General features: G+C 39.0%; 1 protein-coding gene across 1 annotated transcript; it reads left to right on the top strand.

Moving 5' to 3' along the window:
• The first annotated feature begins 517 nt into the window (after window positions 1–517).
• Window positions 518–25,791, top strand: LOC102095930 (coagulation factor XIII B chain). Its single transcript, XM_065071346.1, has 21 exons — window positions 518–808; window positions 2,257–2,457; window positions 2,938–3,123; window positions 4,482–4,658; window positions 4,808–4,984; window positions 6,283–6,450; window positions 7,460–7,552; window positions 8,238–8,420; window positions 10,262–10,465; window positions 10,935–11,117; window positions 11,850–12,060; window positions 17,524–17,591; window positions 18,691–18,870; window positions 19,734–19,922; window positions 21,984–22,160; window positions 22,772–22,948; window positions 23,083–23,259; window positions 23,924–24,106; window positions 24,793–24,993; window positions 25,215–25,412; window positions 25,553–25,791. The coding sequence occupies exons 1-21, from the start codon at window positions 739–741 to the stop codon at window positions 25,564–25,566; spliced, it is 3,417 nt and encodes a 1,138-aa protein (XP_064927418.1). The 5' UTR covers window positions 518–738; the 3' UTR covers window positions 25,567–25,791.
• Window positions 25,792–27,421: the final 1,630 nt, after the last annotated feature.

The following is a 27,421-nucleotide window of genomic DNA, read 5'->3' as shown; positions in this document are numbered from 1 at the left end:
CTTGAAATTGCATTTTCTTAGAATAAGACCAAGAAAATGAAAACTGTCAAATTACACCTTCCCACCCTCAAATTTTAAAGGTTATGCCTCCCAAGGGTGGAATGTAGTGCTAAATCAACTGACAGCCATTAGTCAGGTGATAATGCATTGTAAATGAGGTTCTAACTTCTGCGTGTGTGTTTTTTGTTGGGTTGGTTTCTTTGTTTTGTTTTTTAATAGGACTCAAAAGGAGCTAGCTGTGTACAGTAAAACCCAACAGACAGATAACAGTTAAGACTATGTTCTCAATGTAAGAGCCTCCAGAATGAATAACACATAGAATACAACTGACTGGTTATATGGGCATAGGCTGCAGGGGGGGGGACATTTCCCACTTCCTCTTATTTCAGCTAAGGTAAATAACCTGATAACAGAATGCCCTTTAAACTTGAAACTGGAAGCTTCTGGGTGGATCAGTGTTCAACTAGTCTAAATTGTTCTGTAAGCTTGCTGTCTGCTTTCACTGTAAAATGATAAATTCTGTCCTCTTTACTGCTTTAAAGTATGCCAAATGGAGGTCTCATGTTAGGTTATTCGGAGAACTAAAATAAATGAAAGTAGTGGTTTCAGTGAAATAACTTGTTACAAAATACCATGGACACTAAGGCACTTGTGAATACCTTTGAAGTCTAGTTAATTATTTACAAAAGTAATACCTACGAAGTTTTCACAGGTGGTGGAAAGTTAACGGAGACAGTAATGAAGATGAGATTTAAAAGCTGTTTCTTCTTCCTAGTTACGATGTATTCAGGCAAACTCTTTGCAGAAGGTAAATAAACTGAAATCTCTTGCTAATAAATGTACATTGGATCTGGACTGTGCAGTCTAGGTAACTTAAGTGCAATATCTTTCATACATTTACCAAGACTAAAAGCTGCTTTTTAATTTTAATGTTGTGAGATGGCTGATAACTGTAGCTGTAGCTCGGGGCTATTTAAGCTTCAGAAAGATAATATTAATATTAAAGCTAGTATTGAAGTGTTCAGACTTTTATTCAGAAAAAGTTTCTTTTGAAATGTTCTTGAGTGGTTTTGAGGCACTTACATAAATTGAATTTTGTGCTATTAAAACTTGTTTTATAATGAAGTTTCTTGGTGATTGAAGTGTTTTGGCTAACCACAAAACAGAAGAGTAGAAGTTCAATGGAACCTGCAAAGGTTAATCTGGGTGCATATTCTATCCCTATTTTCAGTATTCCCTATAATTCTTGGGTTTATAGAGTTTACATACCACTTGAACTTGTAAGTTCACAAAGCTATGGACTGTGTATGAAAGTGCACGTCTATTAATTGAAAAGGTGTCCCTTTTGTTGCATCTTATCTTGGTTTTGCTAATGTATATTTAACTGCAAGTATCTGTGCCCTCTGAGAGAGTTGCCCCGTCTTCACTAATTTTGGCCTTATTGGTAAAGCAGTTGAAATTACACTGATAGCCTCTGGAAAGCTGAACAAAAGGTATGTATGTAGCGACAATCTATCTTTTTAATTACTTAAAAATCTGAATTACCATCAGGTTTGTTTGCTTGGTTTTGTTGGTTTGTTTTCTTAGGGTGTGTGTGGTTTATTTTTGGTTGTTTTTTTCAGATGTGATAGAGTGGCTGCGTGAGGCAGAGAATTATTAAAAAAAACACTTTCTATTTAGTAAAAATATTCAAGTTGCAGAAAATTCTAGTAGATGCAGTAAATGCTAGTGACATTGAGTAAAGGAACAGTTCTGCTTCTTCTTTCCTTAACCTACATTTCTTCTTTCTCTTCCCTTGACTGTTCTTCAGTTCCTGTTCTTCAGCAAGTTTAACTCCTCTATTACCTCCTGGCAGTTGGTCACACTGTTCTGGTGACAGCAAGAATGAGGGGCCACGGCATAGCCAATCTTGACACTGTTGCCACTACAGGTTTATGCAGCAAAAGGTGCTCATGCTTACATCTTCTGGGCTAAATAAAAGTCAAATCAATGTGTCCTGGATCAGTTTTGTCCAGTTCATGTTAGGAAGTGTCACTCTACAGCTGATATTCCTGTGAATCTGAAGACCAAAAGCTGATATAATTGTCATATATCTTCATTTTGGTGAGTCTTTTACAAGACCCTACATGATCTTTCAGAATTTCACTCGCCTTATTTGAAAGCCTGAATCAATCCAACGGATATTAAATAAATTAATGTAAAATAAAATTATCTGGGCTGAGATTTTTAAGGAGAAATATCTCTATCTTTTTGCAGATAAACCTTGTGATTTGCCACACATAGAAAATGGAAAGATTGCTCAGTACTATTATAGTTTCAAAAGTTATTATTTCCCCATGCATAAGGAAAAAAAACTTTCCTATTCTTGTATGATTGGTTATACAACTGAGAGTGGGACTCAAGATGGAAGAATAACTTGCACAGCCAAAGGATGGTCTCCTGTGCCCCGGTGCTACAGTGAGTTGGCTTTACTTACCTCAGTTTTGCTACTGTTAACAGCTGTGTTTCCTTGAACATACAGGAACAGAAGCTGCATAGCAGGAGGAATGAAATGTGGACAAGGTGAAATCAACCCTTTATGTATACAAACTACACATATTTTTACAATAATACTTATTATAAGGGCTTTTACTGTTATATTCTTATAAGAAATCCAAGAAGTTGCCCAGTTTCCTTATTTTGGGGAAACTAAGGGACAATTTACTCTCAGATGTGTATCTTGTAGAGCCTCCCTAGCTCTAGATTCCTTGGTTCTTGTGTGTGTGGTTATTACCATTGGTTTGATGTGTTGTTTGATGATTGTGGTAGAGTTTCTTCAATAGGTCAAGAAAATAAGATTAGATCAGGTTAGCCAAAAGCCCCTTTCTCTTGCTTATCAGAGAACAAAAATATTCTATGAATTCTTTCTTTCTAACCAAGCTATCTCATTTTTCTTAGAAAAATGTAGCAAGCCACTTTTGGAAAATGGCTTTTTTTATGGTACAGAAACATACTTCAAAATAGAGGAGAAACTGCAATACAAATGTAATCCAGGCTACCACACTCCTAGTGGTGGCACTGAAGATACAGTACAATGTCAGCCAGAAGGATGGTCCTCCCAGCCAAGCTGTGCTAAAAAAATTGGTAGGATTCTGCATTTCTCTCCTTTATAATCTTTTTCATATACATATCATTCTGCTGTTCTTGCTGTACCTGTGAGGCCAAACTCTGCCTCGGGTTCTGTCGCTGGTCACTAAAGAGAAGAGTTTGGTGCCTGCCGCTCCTCCTCCCCTTGTGAGGAAGCTGTAACCGTGATGAGGTCTCCTCTTAGTCTTCTCTTCTCCAGGCTGAACAAACCAAGTGACTTTAGCTGCTCTTCATATGGCTTCCTCTCCCAACCCTTCACCAATTTTGTTGCCGTCTTCTGGATGCTCTCAAGTAGCTTAGTATCATTTTTTTATCCTGTGGCACCCAGAACTGCACCCAGTGCTCCAGGTGAGGCTGCACCAGTGCAGAGCAGAGAGGGACAATCAGCTCCCTCACCTGGCTGGCAATGCTGTGCTGGATGCACACCAGGACATGGGTGGCCCTCTTGGCTGTCAGGGCACTCTGTTGGCTCATGTTCAACTTGCTATCAACCAGAACACCCAGATTCCTCTCTGTGGAGCTGCTTTCCAGCATCTCATCCCCCAGCCTCTATGTATAGCCAGGGTTGCTGTGTCCCAGGTGCAAAATCTGGCACTTGCTCTTGCTGATCTTCGCATGGTTAGTGATTGCCTGGTTCTCCAATTTGTCCAAATCCCTCTGCAGGGCCTCTCTGCCCTCAAGAGTGCCAACAGCTCCTCCCAATTTTGTGTCATCAGCAAACTTACTAAGCAATCCCTTGAGTCCTGAGTAATTTATAAAGTCATTTATAAAGACATTGTAGAGTGCTGGCCCTAAGATGGATCCCTGCAGAACCTCGCTAGTGACTGGTCACCAGCCCAACACAACCACATTTATGAGAACCCTTTGAGCCCAGCCCACTGTATTGTGCTCACCCACTGCATTATGTGCTTACCCAGCTGTATGCTGGATATTTTGTCCAGGATAAAGCTGTGAGAGACAGTAACTAAGGCTTTACTGAAATCCAGAAAGATCACATTGACAGGCTTCCCTTGGTCAACTAGGTGGGTAACCTTGTTGTAGAACAAAATGAAGTTTGTCAAGCAAGACTTGTCCCTCATGAACCCATGCTGGCTGGGACCAATGACTGTGTTGTCATTCATATGTTTTTCAACGACTCCAGAACAATCTTGTAGAAGGAATCAGTGTAAATGGAATTGCATCTATTGCTATCCAAACTTCCTAAATGAGGACTGGAAAACTTGTGTAAACTATTGTATTTTAACTATTTATTACTTGTAAGGATTCTTGCTTTGGATATGACCACTTTTAAGTTAGGTAAATAACTTAAAATGAAAAGAATAATTAATATTTTGTATATGCTTTATTTATTTAAGAGTCATGTCAAGTACCAAATTTACATCACGGCAGCTACTTCACAGACCGACAAGAGCTTCGATTGAATGAAACACTGCTGTACAGATGTGATGAGGGATACCACACTGCAGGAGGAAACACTACAGAAGAAGCAGTGTGTCTAACACATGGGTGGTCCCTTCCTCCAAACTGCACTAGTAAGTAATGGACTGGAAAATAATCATATTTGAAATGTGGTTTATTCTATAAATGAACAAAAAGTTATGAAAAGGCTTGTTATATAAGCTGTTGAGGGTTGGGGAAGCCTTCTTTAACTGGATTTCACTGCTGTATCTTTTCTTCCTAGAAATAACTTGCTCCTCATTGAGTGCAATAGCACATGGAGGTTTCTATCCTGTGAAGAAAATCTATGAAGAGGGAGATGTTGTTCATTTTTTCTGCGAGGAAAATTATTCTGTCACTGTATTTGACTTAATTCAATGTTATTATTTTGGATGGTACCCAGACCCTCCAGTGTGTGAAGGTACCTTATTTTTATAGTTCTATCATGTCAAATTCTTAATGAAATACTAGGGTCTTCTTTCATGAAATGCTTTATGAATACAAAAGGAAAAGATGCTTTTTGTACCAGTTCACAGCTTAAATAGAAATCAAGTGGCAGCTGAAGCAAGTGGAGCCAAGGTGACAGGGAGGGAGGCAATGATAACTGGAATAAGTTTTTGGTAGACTCTAACAATAGAGCAGATACTGTCTCTTGCTGTTGTTCGCCTGTATGTTGTACCCTGGAGAAGCAGGAATTGACAATTACAGGGAAGTCGTTCAGCCCCTGAAGCTCAAGTTAAACCATACTACATGAAGCTCTAATTGAGCATATTTAATCCCACTTGGTAAGGTGGGATCATGCCTCTTGAAAGGCATTAAGAAGAAAATCTGTAACAAAAATCTCTGCGTTTCTCCAGAGCTGGGGTTTTGTAATACTTTTCCAGGTTTTACAGCCTCACCAAACAGTACATGTTTTCATCAGCATTAACCAGAAGGGTCATCCTGAGGACAGAAACACAACTTTAGCAATTACCATCACTTCCCCACTCATTGGGGGGTAACAGAGATTCTCAGAAAACAAACTTTTGAAAGAATGAAAAGTCTAGTGAACCAGATGAAATATAGCATATAGCAGGAAACAGTACAACACAACATTTAGACTAGCTGAGAATTTATAATATTGTTCAGCATACCTTGATAGTTGTGGGTCATTGTCGTATCTGGATATTGTCCCCTTCATGAGGATTAGTTCTGAGCTTTAGGAGATCTCACTGTCTTGTGGTAACAAATTCTTTGCTTTATATACGACTGATGCCAGGCATTGATAACAGAGGATAGGGAAATCAACCCTTTTTATTGGTTTAAGCTCAATCTATGCTATTCTTTTCCAGTACATTTTTACAGGATTTTTTTCCTGTGAAGTATGTTTTCTAAAAATCTTCTAAAAAGTATGTTTTCTAAAAAAAAAAAAAAAGTATGTTTTCTAAAAATCTTCCTTTCCCAGAAGATACAGTAACATTTAAAATGCACTAGAATATCTCACTTAAATGGCACTTAATGGTTTATAACAGTGCGATAGCATAATACCTACATTTTATATTTGTTGAATGTGAAATCACTTTTTTGTTGTGGTCTCCCATCTTGTTAAGAACATGAGTGTAAGTAATTACTCTGGATCAACCAAAAATGTCTTTTGAGTGATAGGCTTGTATATTGTATAGTAAAAATGTGTACGTGGTTTTGATTAGTGAGAAAACAGTATACATTTTTTATTTCCAGGTGTAAAAAACAAATGTCCTCCACCGCCGCTTCCTCCTCATGCCCATATCATCACAGTTAAAAGAACGTATCATAACGGAGACAAAGCTCGTATACAGTGTCAAAGTACTGTTGAAACTGAAATCCAGTGTGTAGAAGGAAAATGGTCATCACCCCCCATTTGTATCGGTTAGTACTTTTATGAAGACTGACAGCTGAACAGAAATAGTTCTTCAAACAATGCTTTAATTTTCCACGGAGCCTCAGTTTCTAGATCTGCAAAACTCTGTATGTCCTCTTGTGCTAAAATGCTGAAGAGAAAAAGTGCTGCATAATTTGCCAATAATCTGTTGTTCATAGTGTCGAGGGTTTATATTGCAGGGTGACAATAAAACCCTGGCAGATGTATTGTTAACCTCCTCTCCCCACCCCCACTTCCCCCTTTTGCCCCTCCGTCTCCCCTTTTCCCACTCAGGACAGGCGATTGGGAGGGAAAGAAGGACAGAGAAAAGAGAGTTGGAAAAATTAACAATGTTTTACTAATGCTACTAATAAGAATAGAGAAAATAATACAAAATATACAAAACCAATCTTGAAAGTCTCAGCAACTGCAGAGCCGGCAACCAAAGTCCTGGATTAGACTCTGCAGCCAATCGGAGCTGGATTCAGTCTGTCACTCGGCCTCAGTTCGCAGGGATGACCAGCAAGGTCCTCATGTCGGCCATAAGCAGAAGGGAAAAGGGAAAAAGGAAAAGGGACGAGATCCTCGTGATCTCCCACTTTTATATGAAGTATTCATGTGAATGGAATGTTACACACAGTTGGTCAGTTTCTTGGTCACCGATTTCTCGTTGCCCCTCTCGTGAGATGTCCATCCGTGCTTATCAATAAGTTTGCATTCCATTGCTAGGTTTACCAAAACTTGTGTCTGGTTCTCCAGGAAAATGCAGTTAATATGAAGGCTTTAGCTGACAGGCAAATTCACTGAATGAGAAACTTGGTTTTTTAACAAAACCAGGACACATAGAAAAAAAGAAAGGATGACCTAGGTGAATTCAACTGAAATATGTGTTGTGTAGTTCTTCCCTGGAACATTGATCTTATTACCTCTTACAACGCATCAGTGTCTCTCTGTTTTGGTATTTAAAAATGAGTTATTTCTGAGAAAACGGATTCTTAGTTTCTGCTATGCATATAGGAGCTATGGATAAGCGGGAACCTGAGGCACCACCACCACTCGAAGCACAAGCAGCAGTAAGGACAAGCAAAACGTATCATGATGAAGATACGAGTAGGTGAATGTTACTTTTCTATTTAAAAGGGACTTCAGTACTCTCCAATGCTATTATAGGCATTTTAGGACTACTCTTTTGCTGCAGTACAGTTCCTTACTGTTGAAAACGTTTGCACATGCTACAGATGTCAGTGTATTAATAGCAGTCTGACTGGCTGACTGAAAGGCCACTGTTGCTTGTTTACAGTAATTATAAACTACACCTATAAGCCTGTTCTGTATTTGTAATTTTATTTTATGCATTAGCGTTTACCTTCAGTCATTTTGTACCCCTTCTGTTAATGTTGTCTAAACATGCAAATCCAGGAGTATTTTACTGATCTTTTGATTAATAGTTCCAGCGGGGTTTCTTTTCTTTATTTCTAACCACGCATAGACTAACCATATGAAGCAACAAATAAAGACTGTCTCGTCTCAGAAAAAGAGCTAATCTATATTGAGTGTAAACCAGCAAGAGTCAAGGGTGGACATAGATGAGGAGCGTAGAAGGAAATAGAGTGCCTGTCTGCAGTTCAGTAAGGCAAGTGTAGAGTTTCTGAAAACAAAATTTGAAAAAGAAATTACATTGGTTTACATTTTATTTGTATGTAAATTTCTGCTGAGTCTATTGCTGGTCTGATATTTTCAACAGTGTTAACGTTGTTTTAAAGATCTAAATACCTATCTCCCTACCTCGTATTAGAAATGCAGCAAAACTGTACCTCTCCACCTGTGATTAAAAACGGTGTTCTTCTTGGTCCGTTATTGACAAGTTACAAGAATGGCTCCTCAGTAGAATACAGTTGTCAGCGTTACCATTTTTTGGAAGGACCTAGTACTGTTTACTGTGAACAAGGAAACTGGACTGAACAACCAATGTGCTTAGGTAAGTCTTGTAAGAAAAAGAAAGCTTTGTCACATGTAATACAGAAAGGCAAAACTGGGAAGAACTTCTAAATAATTCTTTCATTACCACCTTTTCTCTTTCATTTGAGTTAATAAAGATTCCCAAAACAAAAACCCAAAATCAAATATACCTACACCACTCCTGCAAGTGTCTTCTGGCCTGTTCTTATGAACAGCCAATTAAATAGATTTCTCTGTTTTCCTGAGTTGAACTATTGTCCCTGTTACCTAGGAGGATTCTTTAATTTCATTCTCCCATATTCTCAATTCAGTGGATTTCTTCTTGTCTTTCAATAGATCTTTAGAAGAAATGCCTGCAGTCATTGCAAAAATGGCTTTTAGATATGATTAACAAGTAATACAATGACATCTTGGACCTTCATTTTAAAACTTCAGCCTCTGTTTTATTATGTGTCTTTACATTTATTATTTCCTTCTGGACTTTAATATTTTCATGTTGCGCTTAGGTATGCTGTTCAAAACACTATTAGGAATTATCAATACTAGCAGGAATACCGCTACTGATAACCTATAAGAATTGTTTGTTTATCTTTCCTTCCTTTCTTCCTGTAGTGAAATCATTCTATTTTACCAGCATCCTTTGTTAAATTGACTTCAAGTCTATAATCTGCTGTGAAAATGGACATAAATAGACAGTTCAGTTTTAGTTACTTATTTTTAAATTAATAAAGTGTACCTCATCTGTATCAAAAGATCCAGTTCAGCATTCTTAGATCTGAATACTCAAATTTAACAAATCCTGTGAAATAATGAAAACTCATTTCCTATAAACATCATTTGTCTCCTAAGCATCCAAATAACCACATCATTCTTTCCATGTTTTCTGAGATTTCTTTTCAACCCTCACCTAATCGGACTAGAAAGAGCACACACTGTACTTAGTTTCAGGAAAATACCCATGCCTATTTGTTCTTACGGTGCTGTCATAAAAATGCATAGTAACTGATTTCTCCTTGCCTTTCCCTCAGCAAAGCATTAATAAGGGCCTTTATCAGGCAATGGTTGTTGTGGAACTTGTAGAAATATATTTCTATAACTGTCCCTCTGTCAGGCTTCATTTAAGTAGAACAGTGGTTCCAAAAGTTAATGAGCTTAACTGCCTAATGGAAAGCAAGGCTACCTCATGTGATCCTGGCACTAAATTTTAAGAAATGTGACAGAAAGCAACCAAAATAATATTGACTTTGAATAACACGAAAAAGCCCAAAGAAGAACACAAAACTTCCAAAGGGTTTTTGGAGAATCTATACATTTTTTTAGAAGTGACAAAGCAAAGAAAAAAGGCGAAGAAAGGAAATTGTCAAAACACTTCTTTAGTTGAAACTTACTATGTATTAACTACTAGTATCCTCAAAAGGCTTATCAAACCTGTGGGCCAAATCTAATAGGGTCATTTTTATGGATGAATGATGGACTCATATTTTCATTATATGAAGTCCTTTAAAGTTACAGTAAAGAAATTATTTTCTTCTTTAATGGTAAAGCCAGGCTGCCATATGTTTACAAAAGTTGTAGAAACCAGATTCTATCAGATGTGTATGTTTTCTGTGATTTACCGTTCACCGTTCAGGGTTTTTTTGCATATTGTTTGTGTTACTTCAGCCCATTTCTTTATATTTGCATTCTCTCTTTTTTTTTTTTTTTTTTTTTTTTTAATGCATCTATAGTTCTTTTTCTTACAAGATTCTAAAACATTTTAGAACTATTGATTTAGATTTCTCTTTCTTGACTCTTACAAAAGGATGCTAAGAAATCACTTAAGGTTACTTTTTTTAATTGAAGAACACATTTATTTCCTAGAACCATGCACTCTTAATGTAACTGATCTGGACAGCAACAACATAGAGTTGAAATGGAGACAGGAAGAATTAATTTTCCTACATGGTGATCTTGTAGAGTTTGAATGTAAACAGGGGTACAATTTTCTCCAGACTACTGTTCTGTCTCCTGGGAGGACACAGTGCAACCATGGCAGACTGAAATATCCAAAATGCATTTTGCAAGGTAAAACAATAGTTTTTTATTGCCTTTTAAATTAATTAGTCTCAGACCTATTTAGAAACAATTTGCTTTGGGAGTGCAGGCCTAGAAGTTGTTGTAAATAATAGATAGTTAGGATTCAGCAATACAGATGTACACAGATACCCTTGCACAAGATAGCTATAGTGTTACATACATCCAAACACAGAAAAATGATACACCTTTCTTTGACATGGAAAGGGACAGGAGCTGTTCTGCAAGACCAGGGAACTCAAAGCTCTACAGAAAGATGACTGTGAACGATTAAATGCACACAAGGGATTTCTTATGGCTAGAATTCAGCAGGAGATTGCATTCTGATCTGAGACATAATGAAATAGTAAGAAAAGACAATGAGAGCTGGTAGATATCTAGTGTTGACAGGCGTTTAAAGCTGCTGATTTCTTAGCTTCTTAAGCTGAATGTTTCTCAAATGTTTTTAACATTATTCCAGCTCCTACAGAAAAATGTGACTCTCCACCTTCTATTGCAAATGGAGCTCTTACTCTCCCACCCCTGGCCCAGTATGACAGTGGTTCTTCAGTTCAGTATAGTTGCTCTGACTATCATTTTTTGCAAGGATCTGAGACAATCTACTGCTCTGAAGGGCAGTGGACTTCACCACCAGTTTGTATAGGTAGGTGTGATATGATAAATAAGCACTTATTTCTCTCTATAATTTATAGAATTATAGATAAGAGTAGCTTAGGTTGGAAGGGACCTTCAGATGTTCAAAGCACATCCGGTCCACCCCCGCTGCCATGAGCAGGGACATCTTCACCCAGATCAGGTTGCTGAGAGCCCCGTCCAGCCTGGCCTTGAATGTTCTCAGGAATGGGGCATCTACCACCTCTCTGGGCAACCTGGGCCAGTGTTTCACCACTCGTAAAAAAAAATTCTTCCTCATCTCTTGTCTGAATCTCCTCCCCTTTAGTTTAAAACCATCAACCATTGTCCTATGGCAATTGGTTGTGCAAAAAATGTCTGGTCCCACATGTCTTTTAGGCCTCTTTTAAATACTGAAAGGCCACAGTAAGATCTCCCCAGAGCCTTCTCTTCTCCAGGCTCAACAGCCCCAACTCTCTCTAAGTTTAGATACTTAGAATTTATAAATTAAGTATTGTCAAATAGAACTTTAAGATTTTTTTTCAGTTAGAGATGAAAATTTTTATATAAGTAAGTGTAAGCTTGTCTGGATTCTTTTTTTTTCTTAAATGTGACATGCCTGCGGTATCCAAAAATACAGCAGTTTCATGTATAATACGTTAAGAGAATGGGAAATATGTACAAATTTAATGTAGGTTAGCGAAAATGATGCAACTTCAGAAATAACGGATTTATTGACACTGATTACATCTCTCTTCTTTAGAGCCATGTACTTTGTCAAAAGATGAAATGGAGAAAAATAATGTGCTGCTGCAAGGGTTCTATGGGAATCAAGTTTACTTTTACCATGGGGATTATGTTGGATTTTACTGTAAACAGAACCATTTTGGAGCAGAATCTGGTACAACTTTATTTCAAGTGCAGTGTAAGAGAGGACAGCTGACATATCCAAGATGCATTGAAAGAGGAAAATAAGTATGGACTTCAGGAAACCCTATAGGAAAGGTATGTACATGTTCTTTATCTGGTATTAACAGCTGAATTAAGATGACCTTATATTTTCTGGATCACTACAGTTACTTTTGAGAAATGAGTGTTCAGTGGCATTGTTGGGTCTCAGCTGAAGAAGGAGAGAAGTGAAAGTGCTTTGTGGTATGAGGATGGGAAATGCAGCAGAAAAATGCACTATTGGCATACCTGTGGAAAATCTAAGATGAAAGAGTTTTGTAAGGATTACAGTGATCATCCTGAGGATCCATCACACTCTGGAGGATTTGAGCAAAGCACCATGACGAGAAGATGCTGAGCGAGTAGTGCCCTTTGTGCGGATATTGGTGGTTTTAATAATATGAGTGCTTTTATGACTACAGGATATAGCTAAATTGAGATTTAATTTTGTGCCCTTGAATGTTGTGGTGTTAAAGCATGTTAAACTCTAATTCTACAGAGAGAAAGGAGAATTTTTTTTTTTTACATCTTAACAGCACCCGTGTCTCCTTTTACAGGTCAGAAGCCTCTAAACGACAAGGCTCGAGGGGCAAGAAAAAAAAGTATTAAAAAAATGTGTTTAATGGATCTATGAAACTATTTAAAACCTAAAAATATACAAATTCTACACAGTAGTTAATTACCATTCTTTAAAAAAAATCAAACCAGCATCTTCGTTTCTTAATTGAGTGCATTTTAACTACTAAAATATCTAGTCCAACTACTTTGTATGATTTTCTATGACACTGAAACACTCATGGTCCTGGTGCTCTACCTTTGAATGTGTTGTGTGACTGAAGATATGGAGAAAATTCAGGAATACAGATGATGTTTACCTTTTGTCCATTTTAGTATGTTTTAATAAAAAAGTAATTGTGAGAGTCTCTTCTGTATTTTATTTCTAAACTTTATCTTTCTGTGATGTCATTGCATGCATGCTGTTCTGTATAGTTTTCCAAGGCTTTCAAGTGCCACATGAATAAATAAAACAACAAAGAAATTAAAGCTTTGAAGAAATAGACAAATTCTGCTTATTTAATCAAAACCCAGTCAAACATTTGGTGGGAAAATGTTGATAAAAATAACAGTCCAAAACGTTTACAAAATATGAAAAAAATAATTTCTTTGTAAGGCAGTATTTAAAAATGAAGGAAAGTAACAATGAGAAAGCAATTTTAGATAATGAACTTTTGATGTGGGACATCTAGATCTGAATTAGACTTTCACTATAGCTTTAAGTTCTAGGTCATGTTGTGTACAACAACTGTAATGTAAATTAGTCTATCTCAGTTAAGAAATAATGCAAGAACTCATTTAAAGAAAATGATTGGTTATAAGTTTTTAATCAATATCTTTGGGTGGGTATTAAGGTATACACATTATATAATTGAGACTCACTGGGGATACCAGTCAGGCAGCTCTGTACTTCATTACCTTGGCTTAGATCAGGCCAGAACCCCAAATCTGTAGTCTTGACCATACCAGAGAGATCAAACCTGTTTTCCTGCTCAGGGCAGGGAGGGAAGGCACATCCACTGGCTAGCGGGGAAAACACCTGAGACAAACAGGCCGAGCATCCAGCTGTGATGGTGCCTGTTCAGGCCTGATGGCATCAGCATCTCTTCCTAGTCACCTAACATCAGCCTATGCCAGTGTATTTAACTATTTTGTTCTCAAGGGTTTGGTTTTTTTTGTTGATTGTTGTTTGTTTTGTGGGGTTTTTTTGTTTGTATGTTTGTTTTGTTTTATTTTTGTTTTATTTTTTTCAGCATGTTCAGGACAGCACTCGGTTATTTTCCCTGGTAAAGAGAATATTAAAATATTAATTTATTTCATTTTCCCATTTTTAATTTTTTTTTGCATGAATTATTTAAAAAAAAAAAAAACAACAAAGAACTTGTTGCTTACAATTTGATATCTGGGGCTGTGTTATTTCTGTTAATTAGCACAGCAGAATTAAGTGAAACAAAATGAGAGCTGCAGCTTTTGTTTTAAAATCTGAAACATCTCAGAAATATGTATGAAATCTTGAAAAAGGAAGGTGTGCAACAGGAACATTGCAAAACTGACTGAACACAGAATTCTTACAGAAGTTGATGAAGACAGGGGAAGTGATCAAGTTGCTTTTTGGAAGGTAAGGAAACTTTGTTGATGACTCCTTTCCACTACCTTAATTTTCCCAGAACATACACATGCAAACGTGGCCAGGCATTGTGGGAAGACGTAGATGAGCTCCAGACGCTGCTGTGGCAGCAGAGAAGCTGCTGCAGGCACGCAGCTCAGGCGTGCTGTTGTCCTGCTGAGGGTGGGATGCTGATACCACATCTGTCAAAGCTCTGTGCTAGAGTACCTGGAGTATGTGCAAATGAGGCCCAGTGATGTGCAAGCTCAAGAGGGATTCTGACCTCCTAAGTGTATTTGGAAGCAGAGAAAGACTTAACAAACTGTGATGCCAGAATAACTTTTGAAATTACCATCAACACACCAAAGATCTCAATTTAGCCCATTAACACTCCTGAACTTTTGCTGGCTTTCTGTATAGTTAGGCATAGAATAGCAGAATAAGAATCAGGTTGCTCAGGAGCCTGTCTGGCTGAGTTTTCAGTATCTCCAAGGATATATTTTCTAACCTTTCTGGCAACCTTTTCCAATGTCTGTCTACCCTCATGGTGAATCTTTTCTAATATCTAACTGGAACTTCTTTTGCTGCTTTGTGTCTGTTGTCTTTCATCCTATAACTGTGCATCTCTGAGAAGAGTATGGCTCCATCTTCTCTGTAGTCTCCCATTAGGAAGCCAAAACCAGAAATAAGGTCTCCTCCCAGCCTTCTCTTAAGAAACATTCAGAAAATAATGGGTTGTTTTTAGGTGTGTGGGGCATGATGAAAAAAAAGTGTGTTTCTTTTGGCACTTTCCTTGTGTATCAGAGACTTCCAATAGCATCAGAACAAAAAAATCTCTCAGCTCTTTCATTTCACAGTCATAGTGCTGGCTTGAGAGTAGGTAGGTGATATGATAACACTTCTGCACCAAGTCTGACTTGTGCAATTTTTTTCAGTATCAGCTTGTTATTTATTATCATGGAATAATATAATAATTTGGCTTACAAGGGACCTTTAAAGACTATCTAGTCCAACCCCACTGCCATGGACAGGAATATCTTTCACTAGATAAGGTTGATCAAAGACACATCCAACCTGACCTTGAACATCTCCAGTGACAGGGCACACATAACTACTCTGGGCAGCCTGTTCCAGTGTCTGACCACCCTTGTTGTAAAAAAAACCCAAACATTTCTTCCTTACATCTAATCTAAATCTATCCTCTTTCAGTCTAAAGCTGTTGTTCTGTCAGAAGAGGCCTTTCCTCTTGCCTAACAACCTTGTGTTTATGTGTTTTTTTTGCAAATGTTAGCCAAAAAGGCATTCAGCTTTATTTATAGATTGTAATCTGTGTTTTTCTAGTTAAATTCTTGCTTCCACAGTACATAATTGAGGAAACCGACTTTTGTCTGGGTAGAAAAATCACAGATTGGGCACTTCCTATTTTGAAGTTTTGAGTGTTGTGTTTGCTGATTGAGACTGACATGTTTTAAACAAAGTGAACCTGTGCCCCAGTGAAGTTTCCTTTACTCATATTGTCTTGACAATATTTCACGTAGTGAAGCTGATGGGCCTGTTGCCAGACCTGTTGCCTTTGAGGAGCTCTGGATGAAGCACAAGAATACTTGGTAAATATAAAAAGACCCTTTTCTTTAAAGAGCAGAACTGGGGGAAATGGAGGAAAAGAGTTTAAATGTCAGTCTCTGGAACATTTATTGGGAGCAGAATTCAGAGTAATTTCCCACATTGTGATAAGTAGTGATGTACTTTCTGAAGTCCTGACATGAAGTTGCTGGGTTTTAAAGTCAATGAGGTATCACAGGCCACCGATAACATAGCTGATATCAGAAGGAGAAGGTAGTTGTTTTGAGGAATTTTGGGTAGAGTGGATGCAAGAGCAGTACCACACCACTCAGTGGCATGTAATGTAATTTTTTTTTTACTAAGCAGCAGGTTGGGTAGAGCAGGAGGACAGTGAACTCTACTGTAAGCTTTCTGTTCTGACACCAACAAATCAAAAACACTGCTCTTCCTTCTTCATAATAGTTCTGAGCAGCAAGTGCATTGGAGTAAAAAAAAGACAATGACCTAAAAAACTCCACAGTGTAAGAAACTCCACAGGAAATAATGAAATAATGAAAATAATATTTGTCTTGCCACATGAGAATGTAGCTCGGTTCAGTCCAAGCTATACTGCTGCCCAATGAATATGGTTTTTGCTGTTGCTAATAAAATAGCACAGGCTCTACATTGACCTGACTGTGCAGGATCTCTGGACTTGCCAGGGTTTACCTTGAGCTGATTTTAGTTTGTTTAGCTCTGACAGCAGTTGTTTAACAATCACCCCATTGGCTACCTAGATGTTTTTTGGTTTAGCTCTGATTTGTACTGGTAACAAGCAGTTATTGAACTATCTGTTACTCCAGACTAAAGTGTGGTGTGGGAAAGGATAATGCAGGATGACACGAAGATGAACAGAGGTCAAAGACTGTAACAAAACCCCACAGTGTTCAAGCAGTGGCCCCAGCAGAAGTGTGACATGGTCTTATCCAGCAAACCCAGTTTTAGAGAACAGACGTAAACAACTGGGATTTTAAAAAGTGAGATGTATTAAGAAAATACATACATGTAAACACAAGGAGACCTCAGTACTTAGAAGGAAGGAACCCTTGCTACTTGCGTTGAACGCTTCCCAGCAAAAACCTTGGTACACTAATGGCTCATGTGGCATTCCCCCCACCTTGAGAGCCTCCTTGAGAAAGATTGGTGCTGTCAGCCAGAGAGCAGGGGAAGGAGGAGTAACAGCAGAGGAACTGCTTAGCTGCTAGGACAGTGGGGGGTTTTGGGGGTTGTTTTTTGTTTGTTTGACTGTTTGTTTTTTAAAGCATTACTGAAGCTTTTTTTGCATTAATTTGGACTATGAGTGTTAGCATTATTGGAAGTGGACTGACAATAAATTAGTATTTTTATTAGGCTGTTAAGATTTTAAGTAGACTGATAATAAATTATGGGCCCTGCATATAAGGTGGTTTTGCCCATAACAAAATGTTAGGCTTGAAAAGCTAAGTGCACAATGTTTTGTATTATACACATACCATGAGGTTTTGGCTATGGGTTTCATAATGCTTCTGCGTCAAGTTCAGTCTGAAAAGTTTTGTCAAAAAAACTGGAAGCCTTTTTGCAACAACTGCATAATTTATCTTTACAGGTTGACTGCTGTGTTGCAAGAAAATTAGGGGAGGAGACTGCAAGAACATCCTCAGGAATCATGGGAGTGAATAACAGGATATGCAATTCAGAGTGCAGGAAATAGCAACGCTGTGGCAGAGGACATCTTCGACTTCTAAAGTTTGGAAATGGCACTGCTGAGCTGCACCGTGGTGTTTCTGCTGTGGCTGGGCTGTACTGCACATGAAGGTAAGTTATTGAATGGAAATCTATGTATTCAACTGATGTAGCTGGCGACAATCAGGAAAAATGAACTAAACAACAACAAAAAATCCAACAGCAACACTACCACACTATAATGTTTACTTCTTATATAATTCCTTTCAGAAGCTTACTATAAGAGTTACAGTTTAGAACTATGCATGTTAAAATATTTGCTTTGTATTTTCTTGTGAGATTGCTTCTTTGTCTTCTGCCTAAACTTCTCATAAAGAACCGAACTTATTACAAGCCATAACTAACTTCGAATAGGTTAGTCCATATAAATGCCTTTGCATTTCAATTTAGCTACTGATATTCTAAATACATACAACATTTTTTCAAAATATTATACAACTCTCTAAAAATACAGGTACTTTATTTCAATAAGCTGTATGATACAATAAACATGCTGCCTGAAGAAGATCTTCACTGAATTATATACCTTTATTTAAATAACCAATTTTAAACTCCATGATTTATCCATTTAAATCTATTCATCGTATTCAGATTCTTCTACCCCCTCTGCCTTTAAAAGTAGTTACTTATATGTAGCTCATACTTTAAATTTAGAATGGTGGAACTAATTTTAGGAACCCAGGACAAACAGACTTATATGTAGAATTAAAGAAAATTGAGAATCGTGATTGCAGATGTTAAAACTTATTCCAGTATAATGCTGGAAAACAGAAACTGCATTCTGAAAAATTCAGATGTTTATTCATATTTTCAGTTAAAATATTTTTACTTCTGTAACATTTTTCAATGTAAAGACTGTGAAAATAGTAAAGATGTTGAGAATTTCTTAGAGCAAGATGATAGTGCTGTTTATTAGTACAGTATATTCTCAGATGGAGGGACGTAGGTCATCAGAATATCATCCAACTTGTATAGTTCCATTATTTGCAAGTGTCAGTACTGTTCTGTGTCTATCAATTAACAATAACTTGTGGATGGTTTCTGCTGGAATGGCATGCAAACACCCACATAGCTTTGATTTTGAAGAAATTGTTAGTTAGGCATAAATCAGGATAAGAAGAAAATGGCAGGGTGCAGTCAGATAACAAGAATCTGTGCACTGCTTCTGCAGGAACTGCCTGTGAAGACCCACCTGTCATTGATTTTGGAGAAATTATTAGTGGGAATAAATCGAGATATATGGAAAGAGACAGAGTGCAGTACATGTGCAACGCTGGATTTACTTTATCAGGATCAGAATGGGTAACATGCCATGAAAAAATGTGGGTACCTGGGCCACCACAATGTTTGGGTAAGTGTAACTTTTATTGCTAGCTGACTTTGCACTGGTAGACAATTCTGATCATTCTTAAAACAGGAGTTTCAGAATTAGGTTTACATTAGTTGTTTGATTACCAAGTCTGTAAAGGACTGAAATTAATCCCTGGGTTCAATACTTCTTAGCTTGTAGATCTTGGGCTTTAGGGGCCCAAAATCACTTACACTCAATCATGTTTTTTATTGTGAGAATTTTGGAGTTATCTGGAAATTTATCAGCATATAAACATTTTGTCTGTACTTACAAGAACTTATGCAACAATGGGCAGGTACTGACAGTGGTGTCAGCCTCTTTATCCAGAGATTACATTTGCTAAAGCATCTTTTCATGTAATTTCCTAACTGTCCGTCACAGGTGGGAGGAGAACTGCTGTGGTAAACAGTATGCTCTGCTGTCTTCACTTTCTTCAGTAGAGCTCTTTGTTAGGAATCTTATAACTTAATTTTTAATCCTAGATAATGGAAACTCAACAGGGATGAAATGAGACATACTCCTACTGATTTCATTAAATAATTATTAAAAGGAATACAGTCTCCTGAAATCCTGAAATCTCCTGAGATCATCACTGTTGTTTGCAAAGTCTGCCGATTTTATACATATAAATAAGAATATGCTTGAAAGTTGTGACACATCATTGATAAACTACCTAAAACTAAATGTTCTGAATTAATTGTGATAGAAATTAAATGTTTATGTTGTCTATATTTTACTTTCAAAAATCACTGCTGAGTCACAACCAGGCTGGTTTTGAATAGTCTGCTGAGGAGGTGCTTCACATGCTAAAAGCCACCAAAGATTCATACTCTACCATTTTTCTTTTATCTTGTTTCCCCTAGCACCATGTATCATTACAAAACAGCAACTGCAAGTGAAAAACCTACTTCTCTCCGATGGACAAAGACACTCATTTTTGATTCAAAGTGGTCGGTGGCAGAAATTTATGTGCGTGACAGGATTTAAACTCACAGCCTTTCCTATCAGGCAGTGTTTTAATGGGCATATCAAACTTCCTTCATGTGTCATTGGTAAATATGAACCATACTTGAATAATTTTGATCTGTCAAGTAGACCTTATGTGTGATTTTGCAGTTGTTCATGTGCGTGAACTGCATCCACCTGAACTGTTAGAGACTGTTTATTCAATGGGCAATTGGTTTTCCAACCACAATTATACTTGCTGATAGTAATCCTGCTGGTGGATGCAGTTACTCCTCCCATTTTGCAAACAGAAATTGTATGGGTTTGGATTGTCAGTATGTAAGAATGAATCCCAGGAAGCTTATGATAACAGTAACTGTTAAATATTCAGTCCATCAAATTTCTTAGATTGTTAATATGTTATCAGATTGGGAAGTCAGAAGAGCTTTTAGAAGAGCAGTACGTATGTCAGAATGTCAGATGCATGTATAGACTTTTCAGAATTTCAGCACTTCATTTTGCTGCTTTGAAACCCCCATTTATTATAATTTGAACAGCATAAAGTGGGATTAAACACGTGCTCATAACATTTGCAGCATATAGTGAATTTCATTAAACAATGACAATTCCACTGAGCTATATTTCATCCTAAATATAAAGTAAATCCAGCAAGGGAATCCAAGAGAACTCTTTGGTGTCCTGCTCTGTGCCCTAGAAAACAAAGCCTTGAATATTTTCTGGCTTTAGGAGTGCAGTTTTTGGAAACTGCAAGATCTTAGTGGTTTTATTGGATTTGGCAAGGAGCTGGGGATGCTGAGCACAGTCTAGCCTCAGTTTTCCAGGTGGTTTAATTCTTTTTTTTCCTATTGATGCTATGATTTAACTGATTGTCTACTGGCTATGAGAGCACTTTAGGTTTGCTGGAAATTACAAGGAATGAAATTATCTGAAAAATGGAAAATCTTAAATTTCAGCTAGCCTAGCTGCTTATTTTACACTGTGTCCTGCCTTATATACTGATTCTGACATCCATCAAAATCCAAAGTGTTCCTCAAAGTCTTTTCTTTTGTATCTTTATTTACTTCACCCTCTAATGTGCAAATATTGCTATTTGTTGTAGTGTTAGTTTCTTAAATGAAGATACTCCTTCACAGAATAATTTATTAGGTAAGAATTTAGCATACTATAGAAGTTTCCTTTCAGGATACAAGACCAGAACTTCCAACCAATACGACTGTTTTCCATCTGTTTAGACTGGCTTAAACAATGTATTCTAAGTGATGTGAAATCAGTTACAACATTGGTTCTGTCTGCATAACTGTTTTAGTGTGCAAGAAGGGGACCTTTGGTACACACCTGCTTTAGTCCTGCACTGTGTGCACTCTGAATGGTTTCTCTTTGGTAGAACAGAGGCGGTACCTGCACACTGTGGTGATTTCTGGCGTGCCCCTCCTTGCCAGGGGGACAGAGCATCCTCTTTATGCATGCCCAACATGAATTTCATTTCTAGTGGAGACCAGGTGTGGACACACAGTTTTGGAAGCTTAGAGGATTGCTACAGATCAAACTAAACTTTTTTTGAAGTACATTTAGCAATGAAGTTGAAACAATTTTAAACTGGAAGTTGACTAATAAGAGCCAGGAACTCCATATTTTGCTGTGGAATCTTATAATACCTTGTGGATGTCTTCAGAGCAATCCTGATTGGATGCAAGGCGGACTTTTTGAATGCAGTTTAATTTTTAAATATTCCTTTGTATTCTTGCAGTCTTTGCTCAGTTCATATCTCTGCCAACTAAGTCCTGGGCCACATCCTCATAATTCAAGGATCTGTTTTCTACAGAGTCCACTAGTGTCTAGGAGTTGCTTTGGCGCTTTAGTTGTGGAAACCACTGAAGTGTAGTAAGTGACACAAGCCTTTATTAACATTTCCTGGCACAGTTAGAAACAGGATCTAGGTATGTGAGTGACTGAAGTCCATGTCTGTTTAGGGGAATTACTTATTTCATCTTCTGTATGCTACCTTTTATATAAAATCCACTGTCAGTGGATGACTATGCTGATGTTGTAATAGAAAAAGCTCTCCAAGGCATCTCTTTGGTGGAAACAGTACATTCATTTTATGTGTATCACGTTAGCACAAGCATCAGCTTTCTGTGTCTTTTCAGAACGGCCATGTGGAAGTATTCCAAAAGTTGCCAATGCTCAAATTGAAGGGAGAAACAAGGCAAGTTATGAGCCTGGTGAAACAGTTAGCTACCAGTGTGACGAAGGGTTCCTTATTGTTGGTACACCAGAAATTATTTGCAGAGAAGGAAATTGGACAGCACCACCGTTCTGTGAAGGTAGAGGTTTTACTTCTAAGTAGTCCATAATCCTTATTAACCTTTAATGTTGTGAATTAAAATAACGTCAACACAGGCATGCAGATGAAACAGGCCAATAGAGTCAGCAGGTGATTTGTTTTGAACGGGCTCTTACAAGGCCTATTTTTCTGGCTCCTGAGAAATGACAAGCAGGGAAGGTGAGTAAAGAAATCATTTCCCCCGTGGGCTGAAGTTGGTAGCTGGAACTTAGCTCACTGCTAACTGGTAGGGTAATGTATCTTATTTTCACATCACCAAGAATGTCAGTTGCTGAAAATTGCCTTCACATAGTCAAAAAACCCTTTCACTCTCCAGCCCTTTGGCACACAATGCTGGATAGCACCTATCTGCGCCTTTGGCTGACCTCTGCGACTCCTTTTCTCTTTTTAGTCACTATAGGCAAAAATAATAGTGACTGGTGAAGAGTTGCAGAATAAAGACCATAATATTATCTTCCTTTTCCCCTCTAGAGAATTATCCGCATTAGGCAAACAATTTCTGCTTCTCAGGCATAATGGTGCTCTGAAATGCAATATTTTGTGATTGATATATTGCTGGACTACTGTTCTTAAATGCACCTCTCTTTTCAGATGTTACCTGTGGAACTGCACCTGAAATTCCCAATGCTCATATTACAAGCACTCAACAGGAGAGGTATCTGCCTGGTGCCAGAGTGCAGTATGAATGTGAAAGCAATTTTCAGATGATGGATATAAATTATGTCACTTGTACAAATGGACAATGGTCACGAGCACCAACGTGCAGAGGTAGGAATCTCTGCTTTCATCTTGCCTTTTAGCATAGAGGGGACTGCTTACCAAAATACTCTAAAGACTTTACCTGTTTTAACTCTCTTTTCTTCATGTACCTGCAAACATGACTGCACAGTGTCTCTTTTCAGATGTGACGTGTGAACCTCCTCCAGAAATTGCTGGTGGTAAAATTGAAGGTGTTAAAAAGTCAAGGTATTTGCCCGGAGAGAGTGCTCGCTACCAGTGCTGGCGAGGCTTTCAGATGACGGGATCTGCCAGTGTAACGTGTCGGACCGGGAACTGGACAGAGCTGCCAAAGTGCAAAGGTACCATTTCTCTTTCTCTTCATACAGTTGCCTGTCAGTGAGACTGTCATGGAGCTGAGTCAGTGGCATTTACTTCTCCAAATTTCATTCTCAATACTGTGCACAAATGCAAGATATCTGGCACACTCAGGAAAAGGCATTTTCCCAGGTTTCTCTTCAGATGAATTTACCAGCTGCATGACCCAGGTGGCTTCACAGGAGAGGGCCCCAGCTGGAAAACCACCCCGAGGCTGAGAACAGTTGCTGGCCAGGTGTAATTTTGAGACTTCTTAGAATCTGCTTTCTGTGCCTGCCTGATGAGAAGCGAGAGAGAAATGTTGCTGTCTGTATTGGACAATCAAGCCCGCAGCTTCCCTGCGACTTAACATTCAGTTGATGCAGGTGATGCATTGCTATATTGTATGTCATGGAGTCAAATCAACTATTAAATGAACTGAGGGTAGAATTTGAAGCGTAAGCCAATCCCAAAGTACTGTGTTGGTGCCTCCTAGGCTTTCATGAGAGTACTGAAAATGTCACCTCTTTTCAGGTATTTTCTTTTCTCTCTGCTTTCCTCTGGGTCTCTCAGAGGATTGTCAGCATACTGTCTGGTAGTATTTGTGGTCAAGCCACCATTGCAATTAAACTCTGGTGACTTGATCTCTGATTGTGAATTTTCTTCCAGGTGAAGGGGGGAAGTGTGGCCCACCTCCAGTTATTAAAAATGGAGACCTTCTTTCCTCCCCCATGCAAGAATATTCCCCAGGTACAACTCTGGAATACAAATGCCCCAGTCTCTATCTCCTGGAAGGATCTCAGTATATCACGTGCACTGATGGGCAGTGGACAAGCCCCCCGGTTTGCCTAGGTAGGTTGAAGCTGTGAGGCCAAAGGCTGTGTGACTGCTCCGCTTTTCTGCTTCTCAAGATCCTGAGGGCATTGCTTGTGCAGCAACACATGTGCCAGGGTGTGATGGTGGCCAGAAGGAATTTTGTCTTGAGGTTAGCTTCTGTAGTCCCTTCTGCTGCCTGCTGTCTCTCATTGGGTTCAGGAGGAGAGGAGCTGGTCAGAACCCACTTCTGCGAGCGCTCTCAAGTGCTCCTGAGCTGGGAACACTGCTCCGGTCAGTGGCTGTGAGCAGGGAGGGTGGGTGTGAGTGCATGGTGGTGCTGGGAAATCCTGGGGTGCATCCGTGACGTGGGCGGGAGGAAACACATTTAGAGAAGTGCTGGGCAGAGGCAAAGGAATGATCTAAAAAAAGACATGGGGAAGTTCATTGGTGCCTGGTGACTTTCCCCACCCATGCTTTGACCTTGCCCTGAGTGACTGTCAGAGTGAAAAGGCTTCTCCATAGCTCTGCCAGGGGTCTCAGCTGTGGTCTTTTCTCCCTCTAACTTGGTGCAAATGTCTTTCCTGTTGTGGCTAACAGATGCACAGAGCAAATAGCTGGAAGCTTTTTGTGATGCAAAGAACTTGTGTAGGCTCTAGGGGGAAAAAAGTTACCCATGGTGCATGTGTATGAAGTGATGACACTCTGCTCTTGCCTTTTCCAAGTGGCCTGTACATCATCTGAAGAAGACATGAGCAGCAACAATATTGAGCTGAAATGGGTCAGAGGAAGAAAGCTGTATTCCGCATCGGGGGACTTTGTTGAATTTAAGTGTAGAAGAGGATATGTGAAGGACCCAGCATCTTCTCCCTTCAGAGTGCAGTGTGTGGAGGGGACGTTGGAATATCCACGGTGCAAGCCAGGAAGTAAGTCATCTGCACTCCAGCCACAGCTCAGCTGCTGTGTTGTCGGTGAAGCCCAGGGGAAAGACTTTAGCTTTTCTGGGGAGGAGCTGAGTGTAGGAGCCTGAACTGGAAACACTGCTGGGAAAAGGGCTCTCAGGAGCTTTCAGCCAGTGCCAGCAGCTTCAGGGCTTCATCTGTCCTGTGGGAGGTGAACAGGCAAATAATTGAAGTTCTTTATCCAGGGAACTGTATATTGGATAAGAGTACCATGGAAGGGAACCATATTCAGCTACAGTCATCAAAGTTGTCGAGCATGTCCACCTATCGCTCTGGGGATTATATTGACTTTGAATGCAAATGGTGGCACCAGAAAGTTTCACGTGCTGAGTCATTTCGAGCAGAGTGCCTGGATGGAGTGATTCAGTATCCTACATGTGAATTTAAGTGCTCGGTGCCAAGGACACGAGAGGCTGTAAGAGGCAGCTTTGCTGAAACTGCCTGTCCTCTGCTCTGAGGAACCACTGCGGTGTGCCACGCTTGGTCTTCACACCTTTCCCCCTTTTTTCTCTTTGTGTTGCAGACGTGTTTGGATAAATGGAAATGACATGAAGGATCCCAGCTGTGGAAATGGATGTTCCCTCACACGACGTAGTGATCTGAGTTCAGTTTTTGCTGACATTTCCTGTTCTTTGTTTGCAGCTTAGCCAGTGCTCTGTCTTGGAATTAGTTATTTTTTTCTTTTCATGATTCAGTGATTGTGTTTACATTTTATCCATCCATATGGTTGTGCTTACATTTTATCCTTTCTCTATTGATCTCACTGGTATTTTTTTAACAATTGCATCTTGTAATATGCTGGCCTGCTGCAATGAGAATTAAACCCACCTACTCAGCAAGTAGAGTGTGTTTGGTCTTGTCTACTCCTAGCTTCATCTCTTTGTTCTTGCCTGGATACTCCCCTGAGGTCATGGCAGAGGTGAGTGTCCTGACTGCCTGATCAGGATGAGCAAGTGTGTGGCATCTCCTTTAAAGGCCTCAAGAAAGTATCTAGATCAGAGACCCAGTTCCTATGGAGGACTTGAGCCTCCCTGCCATTTGCTTGAAGGGCAAGATGTTGGCATGCAAGTAATTGGGATTTCTGGATGGAAGTGGGGATGATTTCTTGGTCCCCATCCTGAATGGGCCAAGCTGTGCTGCCCATAGCTTCGTCTGCTGTCCACAAGCAAGGTAGAACTGTCTGCAGTTGTGGAAATTCATGGCAACCTTTGGTGCATGTATTAATGGACTTTATGATTCAGAGGGGAGAGACAAAAGGTAGTGGTAGATTTTGCTTATTTAGGAAATGAGGAGTTGGGATTGCTTAGGAGTCATGGAGGAGCCCACAAAGGCTTACAGATCTTGAAGGACAGAATCTTCAAAGCAGAATAATGTCTGATTCTGGTGCTCAGAAGGAAAAACACATTTGTCAGGACCATGGCTTGACTAATCAGGTAGATATCTGAAGCAGAAAAGAAGTTCCTGTAGAGGAGACTGTTGCAAATATAGGCTACAAGGTAAACTGTCCATAGCAGGGCCTTGGTGTGTATGGATAGTGTTGAAACTCACCTGGAGTAACACTGAAAAGGGACATTGAGGGTCACCAGAAGATGTCGTTTGGCTACACTAGCGCTAAAACAACCAAGACGAAAAATGTGGCCTGACACTGAATGAGCTAGGTGATTTAGTCATAGCCACCCCACATGAAGCTGAAGTACTTGATATATTCTTTGCCTCAGTGTTCATCAACAATATGATGTCTTCATTTCTGTAACCCTATCCTGTCCTCTGCTCACAGATGAATGCCCAGCATTATGTGTATGTTGTGGTCTAACAGACCTCTGAGGTTTGGCCACAGTCCTTGAGAGCTGCTGCGCTGTGGCACTGCCCTAGGCAATGCTGTGCTGGGGCTGTAATGGTCAGGGGGAAGCACCTTTGGGCCCCACAGTAAGCAAGGGCATTAGAATTCTTTGAAATTTGTTCTAGCCTCATTTTTTTTCTCTCTCTAGCTAGTGAGAAAGCATGTCAAATCAGCAGAGGTTTAAAAAATCAACAAAAAAACGCACACACAAAACCAACCAACCAAAAAAAAAACACCCCCCCACCCCAAAAACAAAAAACAAAACCACAACAAAAGAAGACCCCCCCACCCACCACACTTATTTAAGGTATGACTTCTTCTGTAGTAACAGAATTAAGAATTAGATTATCAAACAATAATGCAAGCAATTCCTGTCTCTCAATCTCAATATTTGTACCTTAGTGCATAATATAATAGAATTCCTTCCTTCTCAGGAAAACAGGCAAGATATAATAACTTTTCATTATATCTTTTAATAAATGAAGGCAGTTTGAGTTTTGATAATGGACTGAAATATGAATGGCTTGATTTAAAAAAAAAAAGTATGTATTT

Source organism: Columba livia, chromosome 8, assembly GCF_036013475.1.
Source record: "Columba livia isolate bColLiv1 breed racing homer chromosome 8, bColLiv1.pat.W.v2, whole genome shotgun sequence".
NCBI classification, from domain to species: Eukaryota; Metazoa; Chordata; class Aves; order Columbiformes; family Columbidae; genus Columba; species Columba livia.
This window is presented reverse-complemented; position numbering and strand designations above follow the sequence as displayed.